This window comes from Ammodytes marinus (assembly GCF_949987685.1).
Source record: "Ammodytes marinus genome assembly, chromosome: 22".
Classification (NCBI taxonomy): Eukaryota; Metazoa; Chordata; class Actinopteri; order Uranoscopiformes; family Ammodytidae; genus Ammodytes; species Ammodytes marinus.
Window position 1 is genome coordinate 10,038,794 of NC_137226.1, and position 23,975 is coordinate 10,062,768.

Here is a 23,975-nt window from a genome sequence, read left to right on the forward strand (position 1 = left end):
CTATCTAGGAGAGTGAGCTCAATATTTTTCTGTGTTCGGCTAAGAATATCTCTCTTTTCCTGATTGAGTTTAAATGCATACAAAAATGTAACCCCTCATATACCTGATACAGTATATAAGCTATAAGTTAGCAAGTAAATAGACTATGTGTGTGTGTGTGTGTGTGTGTGTGTGTGTGTGTGTGAATGAACTCAATAACTAACTTTTTCAAAACTACCACTTAGTGTGACTTCATATAGTGAACATAATAGTTTGATGTACACCTGCCCCCGCTCTCTCCTTGTCTCTGAAGCTGACCTTGCAGTGTGCAGGTAATGCTTAAATGCTATAATTACACAGCATGCGAGAGTGCTGTGTCTCTGCGTGTGTGTGTGTTTAGGCCGTTTATTATCTGTGTGTAGTATCATCTGTGTGTAAGTATGTGTCTGCTTTTCCAACCGTGTTTATGAGTGTGTTCTATCTTCTAATCTAAGTTTGTGTTCGCGTGCATGTGTATGTGTGAGCTCAGACAGGCCCCATCGACCTGTTGAGAGCAGTAGCTGTTGTCATGGTAACAGATGGGGAGAGAGGAAGATTTCGGATCTGCTATCTCTAGAGACGGTGGTACCCACAGAATGCAGGACACACACATACACAAACACACAAGCACTGACAGATAGACATGCAAATTGTATAGAATAACACATGAATGCAGAGTTATACACATATATAAAACAAATGCATTCAGTACAGAGTGCAAAGTCACTCAAAGACTTGTGTTAAAACACTGCAGTTATGAAGGACATCCTAAAGTAGAGGCAGGCTGGAAGATTGACAGTGTGAAGGGGAATTCTGTTAATTGCAAAGGACACAATTGTACTATATCTTGGTTGTTGTGAGTCTTCCATTTTTTTATGACTCAGACTCCATCCTGAGTTTACTTTCTTTCAGGTCTTTTTATTTACCTTAAGAGCCTTCTTTAATGTCCGTAATTTTTATCTTCACTCATCTCATTCGCTCACCTTTCTCTCTGTCACTCTCTTTCTCTTGTCCTTCCCTCCCTTTAGTGCAGTTTAAATTAATAATGCTGGGAATTGTGGGTAATGATCTGAACACTCATCAGTCACAGGATTAGATTGTCCCAGTGACCCTGAGGGTTTACGCATGCTTTTGTCCATTGATTTCCTTTTTTAAACAACAGCTAGAAAGGATGGCCTACTATTGACTATGATTATGACTTATACTATTTGCTATGAATACACAAGGTGATCAGAAGGATAATTTGCCTGTGGCTACTGCTTTACTACACAGATGGAGATTGCACTCACTTTAAAAGGATGGCCTAAGGTAAATCTGAAATATTGTTAGAGAAAAACTTGTCTATTGTTTGAATGACATGCATGAATAAATGCAAGCCATGGTGAACTCAATTAAATGAAGCAAAACCATCAAAACAAACGAGGACCAAACAGAATAAAACAGTTATGTTGTAGTTCTTTGATAAATATAGTTCATAAAAAATGTGTCCCAAAGAACTATGCCATCATGTATCACAAAATATATGTTTAAAAAATAGATTCATATTGCTGTTGGAATATGTTGGCTGCAGGAACAAAGAGTGGAAAACCAATATAAAAATATTGTTATTTGTTTGTAACTGAAAACGATGAAAATCCTCAAAAGCCCAATTAGAAGTTAAAATTTGATGAAACCTATTTTGCGTATTTGTTGTCATGTGGGGTTGCAAACCAGTCATGGAGCTTATGTTATGCATGTGTAGCCTACAATCACAACCAAAAGAATGTTTCCATACAGTAGTACTTTTGCTCATTATAGCTTAAAATGTTATCAACTCTGATCTATTCCTCTATGATGATTCCCAAATGCAACCCTCTTCAAACGCACGCTTGAACACACACACATACACACACAACTTTTAACTAATCTTCTCTTTTCTCAACAATTTGCTTTGCTTAGCGCTTCTTTCCTCTCCTCCCTCTTGATCCCCCTATCCTCTCTCCGCTCCTCCCCTCACTCATTATTGGCCCTCCCCTGCTCTATAATTTTTCTTGTTTACCTTTTCCATCTTCCCTCCCTCCTCAGCTACTAAGCTCCATCATCTCTCCTGTCGACATCCATGTCCAGCCCACATCCCTGCCCTTCTCATTTCCGCAACCCCTTCTTTTCCTCTCATTTTCTTCCTCTCAGGACGATGTGTGACTGTGCTTTTGCCGAGTTCATGCACATGTGGACCCTCTCCTATTATCGATCACTTTGGCTGCTGAATATTTCCCTCTACTGTTCTCTCTCTATCTCACCCTGAGGGAAAACCAAGTCATTATGTTCTGCAGCTTTAAAAAAAGAAAAAGAAAACTGCAGAGGAGAGGAAGGGTAAAAAGGAAGGACGGGTAAAGGAACAGCGGGAATAAAGGGATTTGGATGGGCAGAGGGAGCGAGGGTTCCATACTAAATGGTGAAGGGACAAATGGAGGTGGAGGGTGAAGGGAGAAGAGAAGGAAAAGAGCAAATGATGGACCTGTGGGAGAGAGGATTAATGCAGTTTGAAAGAGCTAGGCAAAGACACATGCTGGAGACAGGTGTGAAGGAGGGATGAATATACCACAATGTTCTATCCTTCTATGAGAAAATAATGTAGATCATGAAAGGGGGAGAGAAGAAAAAGAGATGAGAGACAGATATAAGGGGAAAGGATTAAGACAAGTGATTGGAAAGCAGAGAACCACAGAGTGAGTGAGACATAGAAGGAATGAGATTGATTAAGAAAGAAAAGGGAGGGATATAAGAGAGGAAAGAGGAATAATAAACTAAAAAGGAAATTAGATGCATAACCTGTTTATGTCCTGCTTCCCTCTTTACTTGTCCTTTTTGACGTTGTCTCTACCAGCATTCATCCATCCATCCAGCCATCCATTTAGTTCTAATTGAGGGTAGCCAACAACTACACAAGTAAATCAGAAAACTCAGTGCAAACTTGGAGCATAGGTAGCGGATCTTGAGGATATATTAACTGATTCTGACAAAAAGTGATTTTGACAACAAGCATTCTCCAGAATCTCTGCCTCCAGCTTAAAGAGGACACATCCTGGGGAGGTTTCTTTCTGGGTGTCTAACAAAAGTGAATTAATGAAGATTACCAAGTGTCAACCTTTAAAAATGTCAACTTCAAAAGAGAGATGAAGCATGTTGCACATTATTCCATGGAAATAGTATAAAAACAAACCTACAGTAATGGTGAGTCAAAGGATACTTCCACTCTACGATGCTGATGCAAGCCCTGCGGATGGGATTCTTGAGCGTGAGACAGAGTAGGGCCCGTGGCGGCCTTGTGGCTGTCGTGGTTGTGGGTTTCTTGGGCTTTGATGCGTAGTGTTGTCTCTTCCTTTGCGTGGAGCTGGCCGTGGAGATGGGCCCTCCTGCCCCTCCGCCTGATGCAGCGTTACCCATAATCTTGGCCTGTCGCGCAGCGTCGATGGCCGCCTGCCAGGTCAGGGCCGCCCCAGGTGTGGGGTTGTGCTCTGGGGCCAGGCCCAACACGCCCGACCCGTGGTTGACCCCGTCCCCTCCTCCCCCATGGTCGCCATGGCTACCACCGCCACTGTGCTCGTTGGTCAGGCCAGGGGGAGGAGGCCGAGGAAGGGGGGGTGGAGGAGAGTAGTCGGATCCTGGATTGGAGAAAAGAAAGATGAGAAAGTTGAAAACTTGTAAGTAAATCTCATCCTATGTGATTTAATGGTATACAGTTTCATGGTGTACTTTGGAAGCTTTAAGGGTGTTTGAATTGTGACTTATCAGTAAGTGATATGTCTGTATATTTTTCAGAATAGACCGGTGACTAACACACTCCCATCTGTCACACAATTACAACAGAGCTAACTGTGTACTGTTTGGTTCTAAAGCATATTGTGTAGGTTATGAAGTCCATTCATTTGGTGACAACACACACACAATTCCGCTTACTGAACCTTTAATCCAACCCGTTCTGTTAGAGAGATAAGTAAACAGAAAAGGAAAGAAAGACGAAGTGAGAAAAGAGATGTCCAGAGGTTAGAGAGAGGAGAATGAGATTGATAAATTTATCCTGCATGCAGTACGAATACAGAGCGGGTACAATATCCACTTAAATCCCATTCCACTCACTCCAGAGGTTTACGCATACACATGTTAACTAACAGCTGGATGATGGCCTGAGGGAAGATTACATTAGATCCGGAAGAGTTGTTACTACATCATACAACTCCGGAAGTATCCGCCTTCACATGTTATGCATTCACAGTCAAAGGAACATGCTTGGAACTCCTTGCCTGAGGCTTGCCTATAATTGCCTGAAATTACACTGTTTAATTTCTGATATGTCTTATCCGTTCTATTACTGTTATTAGTTGGGTATATTTGATTTATTGTTTTGTTGAATGTGCTATTGCTTCAGCCACACAATCTGGTTGGTCAAAGGAATTATCCCAAAGGTGCTGCTGGTAATTATCTGGTAATAAGCCTAACTGTTTGGCAAAATGCTTGGAAAATGTGATACATTTCTCTGCAATAATTATTATTACTCATTTAAAAAAAATCTCATTAGTTCACACAGTACTGGACAGTAACATATTTTAGTTACACGAATAATTACAGCTTGCTGTACTTTTTGTTTCTTATCCCCGGCGCTCCATCAATGCACCTACCTTACAACAACTCTGAAGCAACCACACCCACACACACTGCATTTTTCTGTGCAGCGGTGAAAGCGGTATTCAAATCCTTTGAAAGTACACTACAATTTAAAAAAATACTCTAATACAATACAAGTTATAAAAGAATGTCTTTCAAGTAAAAGTAGACATATTATCAGCTAGATGTAATAACGAACAGGCAGTTATAGCAGTTAACACACAGGTGTTACTAATAAGGCTAACGATGCAATGAAAATATGACAAGCATGCACTAAAGGAGGACCAAAGGAACCAAAGCTGATACAGGATGGAATCTTTCTTAATTTTCACTATGTAAATCTTTGCTTACTATAACAAAAAAGTACCTTCGAGTACAGTAAAAAATAAATAAAATAAAAATGTCGAGTTATTGTCACTAATGCATGTGCAGCATTTTCTTCTTTGTAAATGTGGCTGTGAAGAGAATTTGAATTTCTTCATACACGATTGTACATTTTTAATATGTAAAAATAAATATATAGGCCTATGTCGTAAAAAATAATAAAACATATCACAACATTCTTTATGTGTTTGAATGGAAAATGTGTCTCCGGAAATATAGATAAGTAGGCCTAACGATAGCCAAATTAAGGTATTGAGAAAATAACTCATGTTAAGTGAAAAAAAAACTCAAAGTTGCAATTAAGTACATTACATGAGTAGCTATATATTAACATATAATATTATTATATACGTGACCATTAAACATGTTTGGCAATAAACCGAAAATGAGAAGCTAGGTAGCATTGAGTCACCAGCAGCTAGCTTAGCCCTGGGAACAAAAAGAGCTCGAGACCTCAAGCAAAATGGGATACAACAAACAAAACAACTTGCTAGTCAGTAAGTTTAGCAATACATAACCTGTAAACAAAATAAATGCATGGTTACCAGAGGGACTCGTCCTCTTATGGCGAAGGTTAGCTGACAAAACCAGCACCCAGTCCAAGCACTAAACTTGTCGACCCAAAAAATTATAGAGCGCTAAAAACTGATTGCAGACACTTGAGTGAGCGCGTGCAGCCTGACAGCTTGTTATTAAAGCTGTACCATCCAGTTTATGCAGGCTCCATCTGCGTTTAAATTAATCAATAGGCTACTTCATAACGTGCACATAGCCTACACAAAACTCTATATCAGTGGTAATAGCAAAAGTATGTCTTTTTAGTAATCCGACATTTTGCCTACACAAGCAATGATAGGCTAGAAGGAAAGCCTATTATTCCCTGTGATTATCTTTGGGATGTCGTATATCCTTGTTCACATTTTTAAACAATTGTAATTAACATGAATTACAGATAAGTTACATATACAATTAAAGACAGTATCTAATAATTGTTGTATTATTTTACATGGACTGTGCCCCAGATAATAACCAATTCTGTGCTTTAGCCTACCAGTTTAAATAGGCTATATAAGAGGCAAAAGACCTATAGGCATGCACTACAACCCTTTTCCACTTGCCAAACAGTGATTGAAGCTGCTATCATGTGATTGAAAGGATATTTATGACTCAAAACGACATGATTTGATTCATGAGGCCACAATTGTAATGATTTGTTTAGCACAACATTGGCTCATTGGCCTGTTGCAAGAGAAAAAGGGAAGGATGCTCTTTCTGCCAGGGCACCTTTTCCACAGGCAGGTCAACTTCAATAAATGGCCTTTCAATAATTGTATTAATAGTGTATTACCTGATTTATAAGATTGGTTAAAATACTCGCAATTCAGAATTTTATGGTAGGCTATGACTTTTCTTATATTGATATTGCAGTTTTCTGGGTTTATTTCCAGTAATTTGTTCATCTTAATAAGTGCTATATAGATCAACTTTATTATCTTTATTGTAGCTAAAATAAAACTTGAACGCCCCGAAGGCCACTTTAAAACAAAGGAACTGGCTAACCAACCCCACAAGACATGTCTGCAAATATTTAGGAGCAGTGCGCTTTGAATACAGCATGCCCTAGGAGCAGTTCTTTACATTCATTAGTGGTGAAGTCACTTGGTATGAGATGCAGCTGTGCCTTATGGGAAACACCACTGCGGTTTCAAGTTGGAGCATCTCATTACTTGGATGGAACTATATTTTCCCCATTTTCACTGAACTCTGGGATTGATTTCAGAGGGTTACTGGGATTTTTGAAAGCAGAGAACCTAGAACTCAATAGGTAAGGTAAGGTATAGAAGTTATCTCTTACTTTTCACCATAAAGTCCAGTGTAAGTTAATAGCTGCTTCCTAACTGCTGTTGCGCATCATCATCTCTCTCTATTACTCGTTATCTCCCACAAACACACACACACACACACTTAAACACACTCACACAAACACTTTCAGTATATTGTACTGCTGTCGTGATCAGTTTATCTCACACTCCATGCCCCTCTCACAGGGCGTACCCCACGGAGTGTGTTTGTGTGTGTGTGTGTGTGTGTGAGGCTATAAGAATTTGTGCGTGTGTGTGTGTAAGCGCACTGCATGAGTGAGAGTGTGAGGATTAGAGGAGAGTAAAACTTTAATAATACTGAGCTCACTAATCTGGCTGTCTGAGCGTGCGTCGCTCTGTTAGTCCGTCCTGTCACACGCATATGCACAGTCATGTCATGTGTGTGTGTGTGTTTATGTGTGTGTGTGTGTGCGTGCAAGTGCGTGCGTGCACGTGTGAGTGTGTGTGTGTCCGTGTGTGTCCGTGTGTGTGTGTGTGTGTGTGTGTGTGTGTGTGTGTGTGTGTGTGTGTGTTTTGTTGTACAATATCCTGTGTGGTGATGTGAGTGACTATAATTCCATTAGCAGCTCTTTATTCTGCAGGGAAAAAACGCAGCCTTTGGAAATATGATTCCGACTGAAGGAAAGAGGGAAAGGAAAGGAAGGATGAAGGGATGGAAGAAGAAAAGAAGAGAGGATCAAGAAGACGGGACATGAGATGGAGGGAGGAGGAGATTAAAATCTAAAGGAGAAAGAGTAAAATGACAGAAATACAGTAGGAAGAAAATGGGTGGCATGGGGTGCTTAACCACGGGTGACAGGACATAATCCAATAATTCATCCATCCATCATATGACTTTACAGATGAAAATAATTCACACTAATTCACACTCATAGTATTACAGTTAATGTAATAATGTTAGTACAGACAAGGGCTTCCACCGGACATTAGCCAATTAATGGCTGTTAGGTTACAGTGCTGCAGGAATGTAAGATACCCAATATACTTACACTGGAGTCCCTGGCTATCTATTGTAATATCCAAATCAAAAGTTAGTTTAATACTATTCCCTCTGTAATGAGTTTTTTTCCTCTATACACACCCAGTTTTGCAGTCTGGTAAATGTAATTCAAAGTAAGCCTACCTGTTTTTGTGTTGTTGTTTTGTATTCACTTATTTTTGTATTTTTTTTTCTTCTTCTTTCTCTTTCTCTATCTTCTTTCATTTGATAATTTGTCAATATAGTTTAAGAGGTTGTTACCAATAAAATCATTGCAAGCATTGGGGTTTTTAAATGACTTCGGCTTTTCCATAGAAGCAGTTGAAACAATACAGGTTCGGTTGCTTATGTGTTTATTATGGTTACTTGTAAAAGGTGCTCCACACCTGCTAATACTGCTAATACGGCCATAACTGATGGAGACAAGACATACCAGGAAAAGAAGAGGTGCCAACTGTAACAATGGTTCCTTTGTACTAAAGTGTCCCAGAAAGCTGCTATGATAACAGGTCCTGAAATTAAAGCAGATAAAAATTCAGCCATCATTTGTTGTATTATTAACACCAAAGCTAACTGAGAATATAGGTCCTTGATCTCAATAATTATGGCTGATAAAACGCCTTCTCAGGAATGTATCGAGACCGCACTTGACTGACATCTCTATTTAACCTTGTTGCACCTGTTAGTTTGTGATTAATTAAATCCTTATCATTCTAATTAGTGCCTGAGACCTCACAAACTGTAGCTTTACCCATTTTTTTTTTTTTTTACCTGAGCAGATCAGCCAGAATCCCTGGTCTTCAAAGTATGTGGTAGTCTGAAGAATATGTCTACAATATGCATTATGCATAATGAAATGCATTTGATGTACATAATGTCAAGGAGTTCAAGGTATGCAAGCAATGGTCAGTGAAAATCACACATGCTGAAGTAAACCTACTAGCACATGTTTAACAAAACGCTAAAATTCAACAATATGGAGCACAGAGTAAAATGTGTTATATGTCTGTCTGTGTATTGTTAAGACAGTCAGCGTTCACTGAACTTGAGGTGAACCTTTCTGAGCTAAACCTCCGTGTGAACTGAACTGCAGACTGTAATGAGTCAGTGGAGTTGTTATTTATTTAATGATAAAGACTGGAGAGAGATGCAATCACCAGCGCACTGCCTTAAAATGACATTGCTTTACAGACACACACACACACACACACACACACACACACACACACACACACACACACACACACACACACACACGTACACGTGCATAAAGTGTACACCACAAATTGATCTGTGTAACATTGCCTCCCAATGAAATACAGTTCCAGTACAAATCACAGCAGCTAAAACTGCATCCCCGTAAGCTTTAGAAAATTCAACTTCACTTCCAAAGTCCTCAGTTGCTCTGCTCATTTAATTGGCTCAACCAGATAATGGACAACAAAGGAGACCAATCAGATTATCCCATCCCAAATCAGTCTAACATCATCTCCTCTGTTTGCCCTTCTCTCTCTCGTCCTTTTTTTAGTTTCCCTTTCTTCATTCATGTCTGGCTCATTTCTCACTCTCGTCGCCCATCGGCCTTTTCTTTTCCTCGGCTTGTCCCAACAGGGACCTATTTGGATGGACTTTGACGATGTTATTATTATCAGACAATTAACTGTCGATGACACCTGATCAGACAGTAATTAATGGGGGACGCACCCATGCAGCCACACACACTGAGGGCCTTCATCTTGCAGTAGCTCCAATTCAAAATACATGAACAAAATAGAAATTGAACACACACACACACACACACACACAAGCAATCTGAAAACCAAAGTACACAAAGTCCAGTCATCTACCAGATCTGCATAATTATTTCTTTTGAAATATGAGCTCCTTTCCCTATCATAGGTATACCTTTCCTCCACCTCTTTCAATCTACCTCTCTCCCCTTCTCCTCTTTATTCCGCAATATCTATTAGCAATCCCACCCAGCATCCCACCACTTCTTTTATACGTTCCCCATTTTCTCCCTCTTTTTCTCTCCCTCTAATCTATACAGCTGTCACTCCCTCCATTGGTTCTCCAGCAGCGGACAAGTTCATTTTCAGCCGCTCACCCTTCCTCCCCCCCTCCATCAATCTACCCCACCTCATCTCTTCATTTTTCTTTAGCTCTCTCGCTTCGCTGCTTCTCACGCTCTCTCCCATCACTTCCCTCTCTGTCATTTTCCAATATTCCTCTCTCTTGCACTCTCTCTCTCAACAATCTATGTAGCCCAAAGGTTGCTAATCCATTGCTAATCTCATGCACAAGACCCCTTACTTTGTCTTCAAAAACTCTCTGAGTTAGACTAACACAATAAACATAAAGCGGCATAATGGAGGCAAACTGATTTTAGAAAGTGTGATTGCCACTTATCCCATGCTTTTCAGGGCCTGTCTGACATCCCATCATGCCTAACCCTCATTATCATTGTCACCATAAATACTGGTTGTAAACCCAATATTGTTTTTATCCAATTTATGTGTCATCCACTCACTCACACACACGGTGTATGCACAAATCCAAAAGCAGACTAAAAAGGCTTATCTCTATCAGTTGCGATCATGTGCATGTTCTTTTTTTCTGCAGACGATGTACCCTGCGTGTGCATGTGCATATGTGTGTGTCTCTCTCTTGCGTTGTCCATATGTGCCCATTATCCGGCCGAGTGAGCACACAACACGGACACACCTGCCCCCACTCACACGCACACACACACACACACACACACACATACGCATTTGAATGGGCGACGTGTACACACACAAACATACACTTGATTCACTTCAAAGACACACACACACACACCAAATAAACACACACGCATACACACCTGCTGCCTTGATCTACGACCCCACCCCATCAGACGATTACAGTATGTGCGCGCCACACATACCCTGTGCACACACACACACGCGTGCACACAGACACACACACACACACACACACACACACACACACGACCCACACAGCAGGAGCAGGACATGCATGCAATTTACAAGGAAAACACATGAAGTGGAAAATTATGTGCTTGGATTCGGACCAAACGGGCTCGCTAAACAAACATGACAACCGAACAAACTGACACTTATCATCCTGTATAGAATATTCACTATTCATGGACAAAAGTGTGACCAAACTGTCAAGGGAAATGCATACTTGTTTACTGTACATTGAAAATAAAGTGCCTCTCATTTATCTGAATACTACAGAGCGGTAAACACACCTTCCGCCTGTTACATGTGGGGTTTTGTGTCCCATTTTGCCCTGTCATCATAAAGAGGTGAAAGCAGGGCTACATTTCTTTTTTGCTGTTATAAATTAGATCATTCGAACAACAAAATAACATCAGGTACTTGTGGTGCTAAAAATTAATTTCTTTCTCAAGAGCCTCCATGCGTTATATTGCCCTTTTCATTGCAAAGAGCGCCGCCTATAACAACCCTATCGTGTATGGATTTATTCAATAGACTGCAACATAGTATCTGGAGTGGGAAGGGAAGTGAAGGGGAAATGAGAAAGTGTGCATGCGTATGTGCACACTCCTCTACACATGAGAGGGATATGACAGTAGCCTGCCAGGGGAATACATGTGTATAAATTATGCATTGGTGCTCTGTATTCAACAGCACATTGCTCACTGTCATCTGGACCTGCTCGTGTTATTACAGCCCGGCCTGGCCCTGCCCGGCCTCGAAGCTGTAAATCATGGTTCGGGAGCACTAATTGGTTGCTTTTTTCTTTTTCCTTGGAGGTCACGTCAAATAGACTGCATGTCTTCTAAAGGTAAAACAAGGGACCCTTATATATGGATTTGGTGTCATGCCCAGACATTGATACAGTATTACTTTCTGTCAAAAAATAATGTTACCAAATCAAAATGTTTTGTCAAAGAGGATTTTTTTGATCTTGTTCGGTTGCATGTGCCGTTTCTGCAGCTTTTGTCTCTTGTTAAAAGAGGATATTAACACAGATTTAAAGACAATGCCCTCTTGATGGCGTTTTTTTTTCACATTAAACTCTGCCGCTTCAGGAAATTAATCAGAGTGGCTCTCAGGGACTGTAAAGTGCAGCTAATTGCCATTTATCTCCATTCAATTGACAATTGTTATAACAATGACATACTGCGGCAAATCCACAGAGGGCTAACTTAAATTGAGCCAAAGATAAGACATGCAGGGTTCTTAGCTGTTTAATACTTTGGAAGTATAGTCAAGTCAAACCACCCCCCTTGGCAGGTTAATGGCATGGTCTGAGCCAAATCAAACAACGTCTTATTTTCATGATGTGAATTTCCCTCTGGTTATTTATCTTTCCTTAGACCAAAAACCTAAATACACAATACCTAAACATGATTTTGAAGGTTTCTTTGTACAGATATCTATACAAATTCTAGACGACAGGCTTGAGTTATGTTTGGATTTTTAAAGCTAGTTCATAAAAATTCTGATTTGCTGGATTAATAGGTGTAAAACAGCAGGTTGCATTTTTTTAAACCCAGACCATTATTAAAAACATGAATACAACAGTAAGAACCCAACACCGTTATTGAAATTCATAAGACTTTAAGTTGACAATGTGATGTATGTCATCTTTGTGTCAAACTGTTTAATCCCCTGCAAAAAAAAGGAATGACTGTAGCAATACTGACTTAACTTATAATGTCAGCTTAGTGCAATAGATAGATTTCATCATTGCTGTCCTGCTACAAAATACAACTTTTTCAGTACTACAAAAAATATATTTTTTCATCCATCAGATAATACTGATCTAGAAAATGTATCAAGTAGCTGACTTGATTTCTGAAAAAAAGTTGCAGCATCAGCGTCAGAATCCCTCCTTGAAACACAAGGACTGTGATCAACAGGAAGAAAAAAAACGTGGGGGTTAAAGCCGGTGAGAGTGAAAGAAAAAGAAGAGGAAGAGAAAAGCAAAGAACTCACGAAAGAGTGAGAGAGAAAAGGCAGTGAGTGTGAGGAGGAGGCAAAACGAGCAAACAAAGTCATAGAGATGCAGGTTTTGTGGAAAGAGGAGGAGAAGAGGAGAAGCAAAAGGAGGAGGAGGAAAGGCTTGTTCACATGGCGCCTCCGTGCCGACCTTCCATACACACATATTCACGCACCGTGCATGCATCAGATATTAATAACTCCTTATTAATATTCTTCTGCAGTGAGTGGAGCGATGTGAGGCCAGAGTAACCCAGATAGAACAGTCTCTCTATCTACCTGTCTCTCTCTGTGTGCCGTTCCTTACATATAGTATTCATGGTCACGTTTGTCTGTGTTTGCACTGTACATACTGATAGCCAACGATCACGCATTTTTAACCCATTTCTGGGATCTGAATTAACAGATTCTGTCTCTACTACATCATGACAGGCACTCTGTTACAAAGATAGTAGTTTAGGTATAGGTCCTAAGCCAAACTCTTGGCAGCACGTAGGCCCCTGAATTCAATGGGGAAGTTATGTATCTGTGTGACTGTGTTTTTGCTCTTAATCTCAGGTAAAAATAAGATAACATATTTGTTTCTGATGGGTCACTCTTCTCCATACTTCTCATTCAACCCTTGCCCTCTTCTTTCCAGTCAATACTGCCCTCCCCAAGCTCCTGTAATGTATGGCACAGGCAATTTAAACAATGGTTTCATCCAAGGTAATTGCATGCATTCTCTGCATGTGTTGTCCCACTGAATTGAACACCTAACCTTGGCAAGTAAAGGTCATTGCAATATAAAAACCAACTGAGCAGTACATACTCAAACAGTGTCCGGAATACTTATGAGAGATGTGTTGGCTCCCATTTATGTACTGTGGGTGTCTTACAGGTGTTATTTTACAAAGGACAACACAAAGTCAGTCGCACATTTTATGGTTTGTTGACACCATCTAAACTGTCCTTCGAAACTATTTGAACATAAACTAAAGCGTAGAACATAGCAAAAGAAACATCTACTGAATCAAGTAGATTATGCACCATTATACTGCTGCATGAGAACATATCTGTTTCTTCTTATTAATACTGTTAAATACATATTTCATACCTTCATATTTACACAAGCAAAAGGAAATTCCAGTCAACTTTCTTTCCCAATTACTGGTTTTGGTTTCTGTGTCTACCACCCCATCTCTATGGGAAATCACAAAGGTAACTTTTGATTATTCAATATTATTATAGTTCTGGTCCGTTTGTCTAATTGTTGGATTTGTATTGATTGTACGGCCATGCTTTAAAAATATCACAAGCAGGAATCCAAACACTGATGGCTATCTGATGGCTATAACACTCTGGCGTCTGCTAACGTTACCATTTTGGCAACACACCAGATCTTCACTCGCACGTTCCACCGCTCACTTCCTCAAGCCATCTTGTAAAAACACACCATTTGATGGAAAAATATGGACAAAATCAAGACTGGAACTTCCTCCAATCTTTCCTAGTTTCTCTGGGCAACTCGTGGCATTCCTGTTAAAACACACATGCTCCATTGCGCTTAAAATAAACCTTCACAGTGGACTGGTTACCATGGCAAAGGCACTTGGCTGAACATAGCCAGCAGTGGGCTATTTTAACTAACTTTGTACCAATAGTTGAGCTCATCTTATGTCCACATAAGAAAAAGAAAAAAAGAATATACATTGTGTGTGACTGCGCACTGTAAGTACGACCTGCATATGATATGACCTATAACCATTAAAGAACTAATGCACACCACAAGCTATCCCTATCTCAATTACTGTACTTTTACTATTCATACCTTTAAAAAAAATGCAATCTAGTATCGTTTAAGGAACATCACATTTTCAAGGTTGTTTCTTTGCTTTCCTTGACTGATTCATGGTTTTTGCCTAAGCTTGTAAGCACGACTCTCCAAGAAAAAGGCTTCAAAAATAAGCGAAGCATCTTTTTTACGAAGCTGCTGCAGCTGTCACAGGGTCAAGTAGAGGTGACAGTGTAGTGTGAAAGGACATGGCTTGTCACACATTAAAAATGCAATAGTATTCCTGGAAAAATCTGCATGGACAAAGTGACAGACTGCACACTCTCCCTTCTGCCCTTCAGCAAAGGAATGTAACCCTAATTTTCTCCACTGGGATCATCCAGCAGCCAGCGGTAGTAGGACTGTGGTCGCAATGTGGCTGCTTCCAGGAAGGAGTGTATGGAGTTGTATTAATGTAGTAAGCATTCCTAAATAACTACTATCCACTAGATGACATGGGAGAACAGATTTTATCCAGGCTAACCCAAAGAAAAAGATGTCAGTCATTAAATGTTCTAACCTCATCAGTCTTGAAGTCTTGAAGACGAGCTGTTTCTGTGGAGAACATTTGAATGTGTAATATGTATTTTTGTCGGCTTGTCATGATGTAATGATGAGCCACATTGACTTTGTATATATTTTACGTAATGTATTTAGTTGCCTTAACTGTTCACAGATGGCAGGTTTGAATTGTTTATAATTCTATTTCAAAAGGAAGATACTGTATTTATTTGGGGAAAAAGACAATTAATTTTACTGCACTCTGATACACAACACTATAGGGCACATTTCCAATTTCAACAGCCTCCTTTGGGAACGTTTCTGTGAGCAAGGTAAGTCAAGAATGAATATTGTGTGTTTATCTTAGGGGTGAAAAAATTATATTTCACAGCATCACATTCAGTCTGCTATTTTTCTGTTTGTTGTAAAACTTGCTTGCTTTTCCACATTATTACACCGGCGTAGACAAAGAAAGTATACAAATACAGTGAGCTGCTTCGGGAGGCTTTTTATTTCCATAATGGCCAGACTCTAGACTGCCGGCTACTGAACTTTAAAAGGCCCCATTTGAGGAGTATCTGGCTAAAAAAAACACAGCCACCTGTTAAACACCATTAATAAATAATCATCATGAAATAAGCCATAATAATATCCCCCATAACCTTTTAATATGAATCTATTTTAAATTGTATTGCTAATGTAATCATTAGGCATTTATGAAAGAAAAATAAACTACAGCCAAATGCTTGTCCTTTTAATGACTCTATATGCTCTACTAACAAAAGCACACTGCACACTGCTGCTCTGCACACATCCCCAAGCCTCACAACTGGTACATAATCACCAGATAAAACACAAAAACATCTGAATTAATGAAAAAAAAATGGAATTGGACTAAACAGTTATGCAGCGTTTACTCAAAATATGCCCTGCAGTGATGGGACATGGAAAAAGTCCACATCAGGATAATAAAAAATAACAAAATTCCTAGCATTGCCTTCTCCTCGCAAGTTACGTTAACGCTGCATGTCTTCTCAAGCCATCATCATGCAATACACAGTGTGTTATACAGTATATGAAGCTTTTATTTAGCTCCACTCATCAACAGAAATGGATTGGAAGCTATAGGTTCATAAACAAAAGAACATATGAATGAGTGTGACAACTTGAATTGTGAAATGTATTAAGGTAGAATATTGCATTGCCAATCAAATGTAATGTAAAATAACTTTTATAGTGCTAAAGTCATTAAAAAGAAACCCTCATTATAAGCATTAGGGTTGCAAAATTCCGGGAATTTTCAAAGTTGGAAACTTTCCATGGGAATTAACGGGAATTTATGGGAATTAACGGGAATTTTGGGAATTAACGGGAATAAACGGGAATTTACTAAATTTAAAGCAGCCCAAATGCACTAAATTCTCCTAACTATGTTATTTCAGTCCTGGCAAACGTTCTAGACTGTAAAAAGCAGTTTTTTCAACTAAGTTTTAATATATTTATGAACATTTAATTTCAAATCAGATTTTTTTTTAAAGTTTATTGAGATACCCAACTTGATATCATAAATTGATTTTTACTAGACCAGGTTTACAGAGGCTTAAGCTTTGATTTTAAATATAGTTGGGGACAATATATTTTAGCATAATCTTGACTAAAACAACCAGATTTTATGCAAGTACACTTGGCAAATTGCACATAGCACACATCCTACTGCAGGGGTACTGAGGCCACGTCCCCTACATGCTCTGTGCATTCCTCCATCACATGGTAGGGGGGGCATTTGACTTTATTTATTGAATGGGTGGGGTCAGACAGATGAGTAATAATTTACTCAACATTCATCTTTTTGTTGTTCAGTGAAATTATTGATTGTTCATAAAATAATCAACTTGATAAAGTTCTTCTTACAAATAAATCTGTTCAAATGTAATGTTTTTTGATTGTATTATTTTGCATGGATGTCTGCCTATGACCAAACATAGTGTTTAAAAGTTTAGATTTATGGTTGGTTATGAAAAAAAAAAATTTAAATTACCGCCATTTTGTTAACCCATTGATGACGGCTGCTGCGCGATGCCACATTGGCTCACCTGCCTGATGCTGCATCGTGCAGCATTATTACTTTATCTAATTTTCATGGCATTCCCAGCATTGAATGCACTGTCATTGGTTCAAATACACATGAGGTGGGTTTTGTTGATTTTTTTAAGACCACGTGACCGACAATCATGTCAATCAAAAAAAAATAAAATAAAAATAATAAAAAAAAAAATATGCCAGCTATGTCGGCGACAGAACAGTTAGTGGCGTTTGGTGCACAGAATCAAGGTCTACTATAGACTACTGACGAAAATCACACAACACATTGCATCTATTTATTAACAATATTTAATAATTTTTTAATTCATCTAATTTTGACGATTTTTAGAAATATTTGTTGGTTTGTAAGCGCTAAGGGAGCATGTTTAAATGAAACATGTGAACCTTAACTTTTAAATGTATTTTATTTCATGTTTCTATGTGCTACACAGGCTTAGATATTAAGGTTTTGGTAGACTTGACAATTCGTACTATTTTTTCAGAAAACCCTCAGGCATTAAGGACATGCATCCTAGATTGCCATAGTCATCAATGGGTTAATTCCTATAATTTCCAATTTTGAATATTCCCAAAATTCCCGAGCGAAAGTTCCCGTGGAAAGTTTCTGGAAACTTTCCGGTAATTTACCGGAAACTTTCCACCCCTTTGCAACCCTAATAAGCATATCCGCCACAAACACTGATGACCCTAAAACCATAAATGGACTGCAATTAAAGATTTAAAAAAAAATTATGAGTCCTCCAATAAAAACTTCATAGAGTAGAGGTGACGCCATTTTACTGTTGAGTCAATACGTGTCGTACGTGTGTGTGTGTGTGTGTGTGTGTGTGTGTGTGTGTGTGTGTGTGTGTGTGTGTGTGTGTGTGTGCGTCTGTGTCTGTGTCTGTGTCGGTGTCGGGGAAAAAAGTTGAGGTCTGATGTACAACACACCAAGGAGCGGTCAAATGCCCTGCACTATCTTTACTATTTTTATATTTTGTGTTTTTATAAAATACAACGTGGTTCACTGTATATAATTTGTAATATATCAACATCTCATCTAAAAGAAAACAACCAAATCTAAAAGGAACTACAATATTGTACATATCATTTATCACCAAAAATAAATTTTTTGCTCCTGGGCCAGTCAAAATATACAAGGTGCCAGTAAAATGCTAATCTACTGGCCAGGCAGGACAGTTGGAAAGAAAATGTTACATTGAACCCTAAATGTATTTGCGAAGGGAAGACGACGCACAATCGTTGTCTCCGCACCATACAATCCTCCAATTATATGTGTTTGTGTGTGTGTGCGTGTGTGTGTGTGTGTGTGTGTGTGAGTTAAGAACGGTAACAAAGAAAAGTGCGTGCCCGTCTGTGAGGGCACCCGTGATTAATTGACTAGACTACAAAGCCATAAAAAGCTAATGAATGTGCTCTCATAGTTGAGCTCGACAATCTGGCATCGCCACAGTCTCAGAGGAAATGTTTAGGTTTATAGCTCAAGAGATGTGGGGCCACAGGAACAGAGGTAAAGGTACGAAGAAGTTTGTTTTAATGTATTCAAACTGTGCAAAAGAAAGCAAATCTATAAAAAAAAGGCTTCGGTTACTTTCAAATTACTGACTTAAACACCAGTTTTAAAGCAACATGAAGCTCAAAGGTCGACAACCGATTTTTATTTTTTTTGATTTGATTTAGTTTATTTCAGACATCCACATACAAAACAAAATGAAAAGCATGGAAATACAATAAATATGCCTGAAAAGGAGCAGGAAGAAGTATACACTTATTTAATCCTACCCCTTTCCTTAAAAAAATTAAAAATCAAAATATTTATTAAATAAAAAAAATAAAAAAATAAAAAAAAAATAAAAATAAAACAAAAACAACAATTATATTCGCTTCTCTTATCTATATTCTCTGTACTATTGGCGATACTATATTTGCCAATTACATACAACTTAATATACTATACATTTTTTATATTTTATATATTTATATAATGCATATATCTATATTTATATTTATAAACAATCAATATATCCATATATACATACATATCTATACAATCAGTATATATATATATATATATATATATATATATATATATATATATATATATATATATATATATATATATATATCCATATAATTATAATTACCCTCTTACTTCACACCCTCATCCCTGTACCTTATGAAAAATGAAAATCATTGCTTTGAACCTTTTTTTAAACTGGATCATGTCTGGACATTGCTTTAGCTCCGTGCTCATCCCATTCCACAGTTTCACACCCCCAATTGAGATGCAATGACATTTTAAAGTTGTGCGTACCGCCAGTGTCTTAAAGTTTAACTGTTGCCTCAAATTGTAACCCCCCTCTCGGTCAAAGAAAAGTTTTTGTATGTTACCTGGTAGCAGTTTATTTCTAGCTTTGAACATGATTTGTGCAACTTGATATTCAACCAGGTCATTGAACTTTATGATACGGGAATGTAAAAAGAGGAGGTTGGTGTGATCATAATATCAAGCTTTATTGATTATTCTTATGGCTCGTTTTTGAAGTGTGACTAGTGGTTGCAGTGAGCTTTTGTAAGTGGTCCCCCAGACCTCCACACAGTAATGATCAAACTGATAATTCACCAATATTTGTACCTGTCGCAGATTTTATTCATTATTGACCGCCAAATTCTGAGGTCCTTTGACAAAAACCTGTTGGTTCGTACACGTAGGCCAAAGAGTAGAGCGAATTAGCATTTAGCCAAATTCTTAATCACTACATCAGTCAAAAAATCAATTAAACTCAGTCAGCTTCATTCATACAGCAGCATCGTTACAAGGCATTGACAGTAAAGACACTATACAAGTTTGTATAGCTTCACTAATGGGAATGAGTCCAAAAACTGGCCAATCAAATTAACATACTGAATCTGATCATATTCACTCTGTGCTGGAGCTCTGTATCCGGTAATAAACAGCAGTACAGATGCCAATCCCTCTATAAAAACACTCCTATAGATAAGAGTCGTATGCTTTGTTTCCTTGTGAAAACTGAATATGCATTTGATTTGCTAATTCATGTTGATCTCCATGGCAGTGTGCTTGTGTTTTCTCTTGAATTAGCTGCATTTCACCAGCAATCGCGTATTTCCACTAACCCTGACAAAGTAGAGCAGGCACATGACAAATCTCATGTGAAATTCTGCATAAACTAAAGATGAGTTCAAAATGTTTGACTGACAAATACAAAGTGACTATTAGTTGTTGTTTTTGTCAGATGTATAGTTCTAAGGCATAGTGGGGCGCTGGGTTTACGACTCAGCCCCTCCCTGCGCTTTATAGCCCCCACCCTACTGGGACATGTTGGGCCTGGGCAACGGAAGAAGAAATCAAACACCGCTTTGATGAGAGTTTGGCTGCAGAGTGAAAAAGGCATGTGTGTGTGTGTGTGTGTGTGTGTGTTTTACGGATATAAATACATCAGAAAGAAGCAAGATGGAGCATAAAGGCCACTCACATGCATACCACCCACATTTGTACGCGCAAAGGTAATTGCTATAGAAATGACACAACACAATACATGATTATTGGAACGATCAGGGATGAGGAGGGAAGACAGGAGAGCAGGACATATGTTGAGTGGGTGAACAAGCAGGGAAGGCCGGGAAGGGGGTATGACTGGCAAGAATCATACGCATGCACACACAAATGAACATGCGAGTCACTCTGCCATCTGCAGGGCTCACAACCTTGCCAGTCGTCGTATCCGACCAAAATCGAAACAAACCCTTTTCCCCTTTTTCCCCATTCCCCCCACATTTGAGGCTTCTTTCCTCTTTTTCTCCTCCTCTCGCATGTCTCTGGTCCCTTGTAAAAAAAACTGAGCAGCACTCGTGTGTGCCCATAGTGTATAGACAAGACAATCCGTCCGTATTTGAATGCAAGTGAGTGTGTGTGTGTGTGTGTGTGTGTGTGTGTGTGTGTGTGTGTGTGTGTGTGTGCGTGCCTGTTTCTCTTCAGCGTGCAGGGACCTCTCATGGCTACCATGAGCTAATGAGCTCCATTTAAATCCAGCCCCTCTGATCCTTCCTCTCGCCCAGTTTCTTTGCCCCTAGGGCCGTTCCCTGCTCTGGCCTGAAAACTGTGGCGCGGAGTCGGCCATTTTGGCTCATTAGGAACAAGCTGCTCAACCAACACGCATGTCTCCTGGAATCAGTCTCAGACTAATGGATGACTGGTGTACTGGAGTCAGTAGGATTGTGTGTTTGCTTATGTGTTCAAGCTTATTTGTGTGTGTGTGTGTGTGTTTGTGTGTGTGTGTGTGTGTGTGTGTGTGTGTGTGTGTGTGTGTGTGTGTGTGTGTGTGTGTGTGTGTGTGTGTGTGTGTGTGTGTGTGTGTGTCTAAGGACTCATGATTTTGTGTGTACTAGTGTGCGCTAGTGTGTGTCCGTGAAGCATCACCAGCTTATGGATGACTCATCCTCATGCGCTACGGTAGCTTCATGTTTCTTTCTTCACACCTATAACTTTCCCGTTTTCTCCTCCTTCATTTTGCTTTCTCTCTCTCTCCTTTTTTTCCATTTCACTTTTTCGTGTCACTCTTTTTCAACCCAGTTACAGCAGCGCAACCAAACTGACCTCTACCTACTGTGTCATCAAAATGTTTTGTTGAGATCATGTATGCAGGTCCATTTTAGTTGCATTTTACATGGTTGTACAACAACACACACATGCATCCTTCCTCTGAGATTTAATTGGAGATTATTAGAAACTATAGACCTAGTTTTGAGAATAGGAGACACAAGCATGAGGCCACCACTGATCCACTTTACAGAAATCAGACAATGGAATCTAAAAACTGAAACAGACACACACACACAAAATACCAAGAGTGGTAAAAGATGACTCACTTTTTTTGCAACAGGACACTACTGACAACATTACCACATCACGCAATCAGACATATAAAAACACACACACACACACACACACACACACACACACACACACACACACACACACACACACACACACACACACACAAAAAAGTGAAGAGGGTCTATGGTTGTTTCCAGGAGACTTGAGCAATCGAATAATACAGTTATGGGGTGAGCAGATCATCTTGGTATGAGTATAGTCTCTTTGGAGCACTTTCAACACACGCAGACTTGGAGGCCAAGGCAAAATACCCCCTGCCTGAAAGCGCATGTGTGTTTGTGTGTGTGTCCCTGACAAATTATCATAATATTCTGGGACTAGAGAAGAAAAAACACAATGTGTCAGTATGAGCTGTATATGTATATGTGCTAGTGTGTGTGCATGTGCGTGCGCGTGTGTGCGTGTGTAGCTAAGTAGTTGGGAGGTTAGACATTTCAATAAACAACAAGTGACTTCTCATTTACCGCTCATGTTCAGGCCTGGACTGTAACAATGAAACACACACACACACACACACACACACACACACACACACACACACACACACACATAACAATTGTACCACATGACTGCCAGTACTTCTGAGTCATTACACTATTAGATAGCTGGCTGAAACCACATTTCTTTCGATCGTGCATTCCTTCTTTCATAACCAAAGGGTCCTATTGTAAACATTTACACTGAAGTGCCATCAGCTCAGCCATCTCACACATGCTTTCTCCACTTTGTAGGGAGGCCTGTGTGTGTGTGTGTTTACATTTTAAACTACTCTCTGCTTTTGTGTCCATTCTACCTTTCTTTCTGCTTGTCACTGGTTTGTCCTGTTTACGTAATGGGAAAATTGATAAAACACACACACACACACACACACACACACACACACACACACACACACACACACACACACACACACACACACACACAACACACACACACACACACACACACACACACACACACACACACACGGCTAAAAGCATTTCCCAGATGCGTTCCGAGACTAAAGCGGTAACGGTATGACCGTTGCAACGTCTCCCCTGGAATTCGACACTTTCAATCCGAAAAAGCTGGAATACTGGGAAGCCATGTGGCGTTTTTGAACTGGAGGTTTTCCCAGACTTGCTGCGGGTGGGGGAGAGGGGGGAAATTAGGGAAAACCACAGACTACTGTGGATACTAATGGTTAGAGGAGAGGAGAAGAGAGGGAAAGAAGAAGAAGAAGAAGAAGCAGCAACTGGATATGATACAATCTGTTTTATACCTGAACAAAACAAAATTGAAGACGATGATTCACTAAAAAAAACAAAGGCACGTATTAGAAACGTATAGAGCTTGCTGCTTCTAAGCATCCAGAATGAGATGTTGCATCAGTGTTTTTTAGGTTTTTTTTTTTACGGCATAATGGCCTTTCCATTCGAGACTCTTTTCTTTCCCTCCGTGTAAGAAATACACTGTAAGATTGCTAGTGTGACATCTGCGCGTGCAACATGTATCTGCTACGTCTTTTGCAAAGGCGTCAGTACAATGGATGTGTTTAGGCGGAAGGTAATAAGCTTACTCAGCACCATCTTGCTGGCATTGTAAAGCAGAGGATTATTGCGCACACAAAGGTCAAACTTCCACCAGTCTTTTCGCTTTACAATGGTGAGCCAATCAAAGACTTTGCTGCCAGAAAAGTTTGGGCATTACTTAAAGGCTTTTACAGAATGTTCGGATGGGGAAAGAGCAGGAAAATTGAAAGACCTAAAAAGGG

The 23,975-nt window shown here is 39.5% G+C and overlaps 1 protein-coding gene across 1 annotated transcript in view; it reads right to left on the reverse strand.

Annotated features, from left to right (window-relative positions):
- cacna1c (calcium channel, voltage-dependent, L type, alpha 1C subunit) overlaps nucleotides 1–23,975 on the reverse strand; it is a gene marked incomplete at its 5' end in the record, with an annotated part of 185,599 nt that overhangs the window by 121,303 nt on the left and 40,321 nt on the right. Inside the window, one exon of the mRNA XM_080051210.1 lies at nucleotides 3,248–3,662. Within this exon, the coding sequence (XP_079907336.1) occupies nucleotides 3,248–3,662 (415 nt within the window). The remainder of the gene's footprint in view (nucleotides 1–3,247; nucleotides 3,663–23,975) is intronic.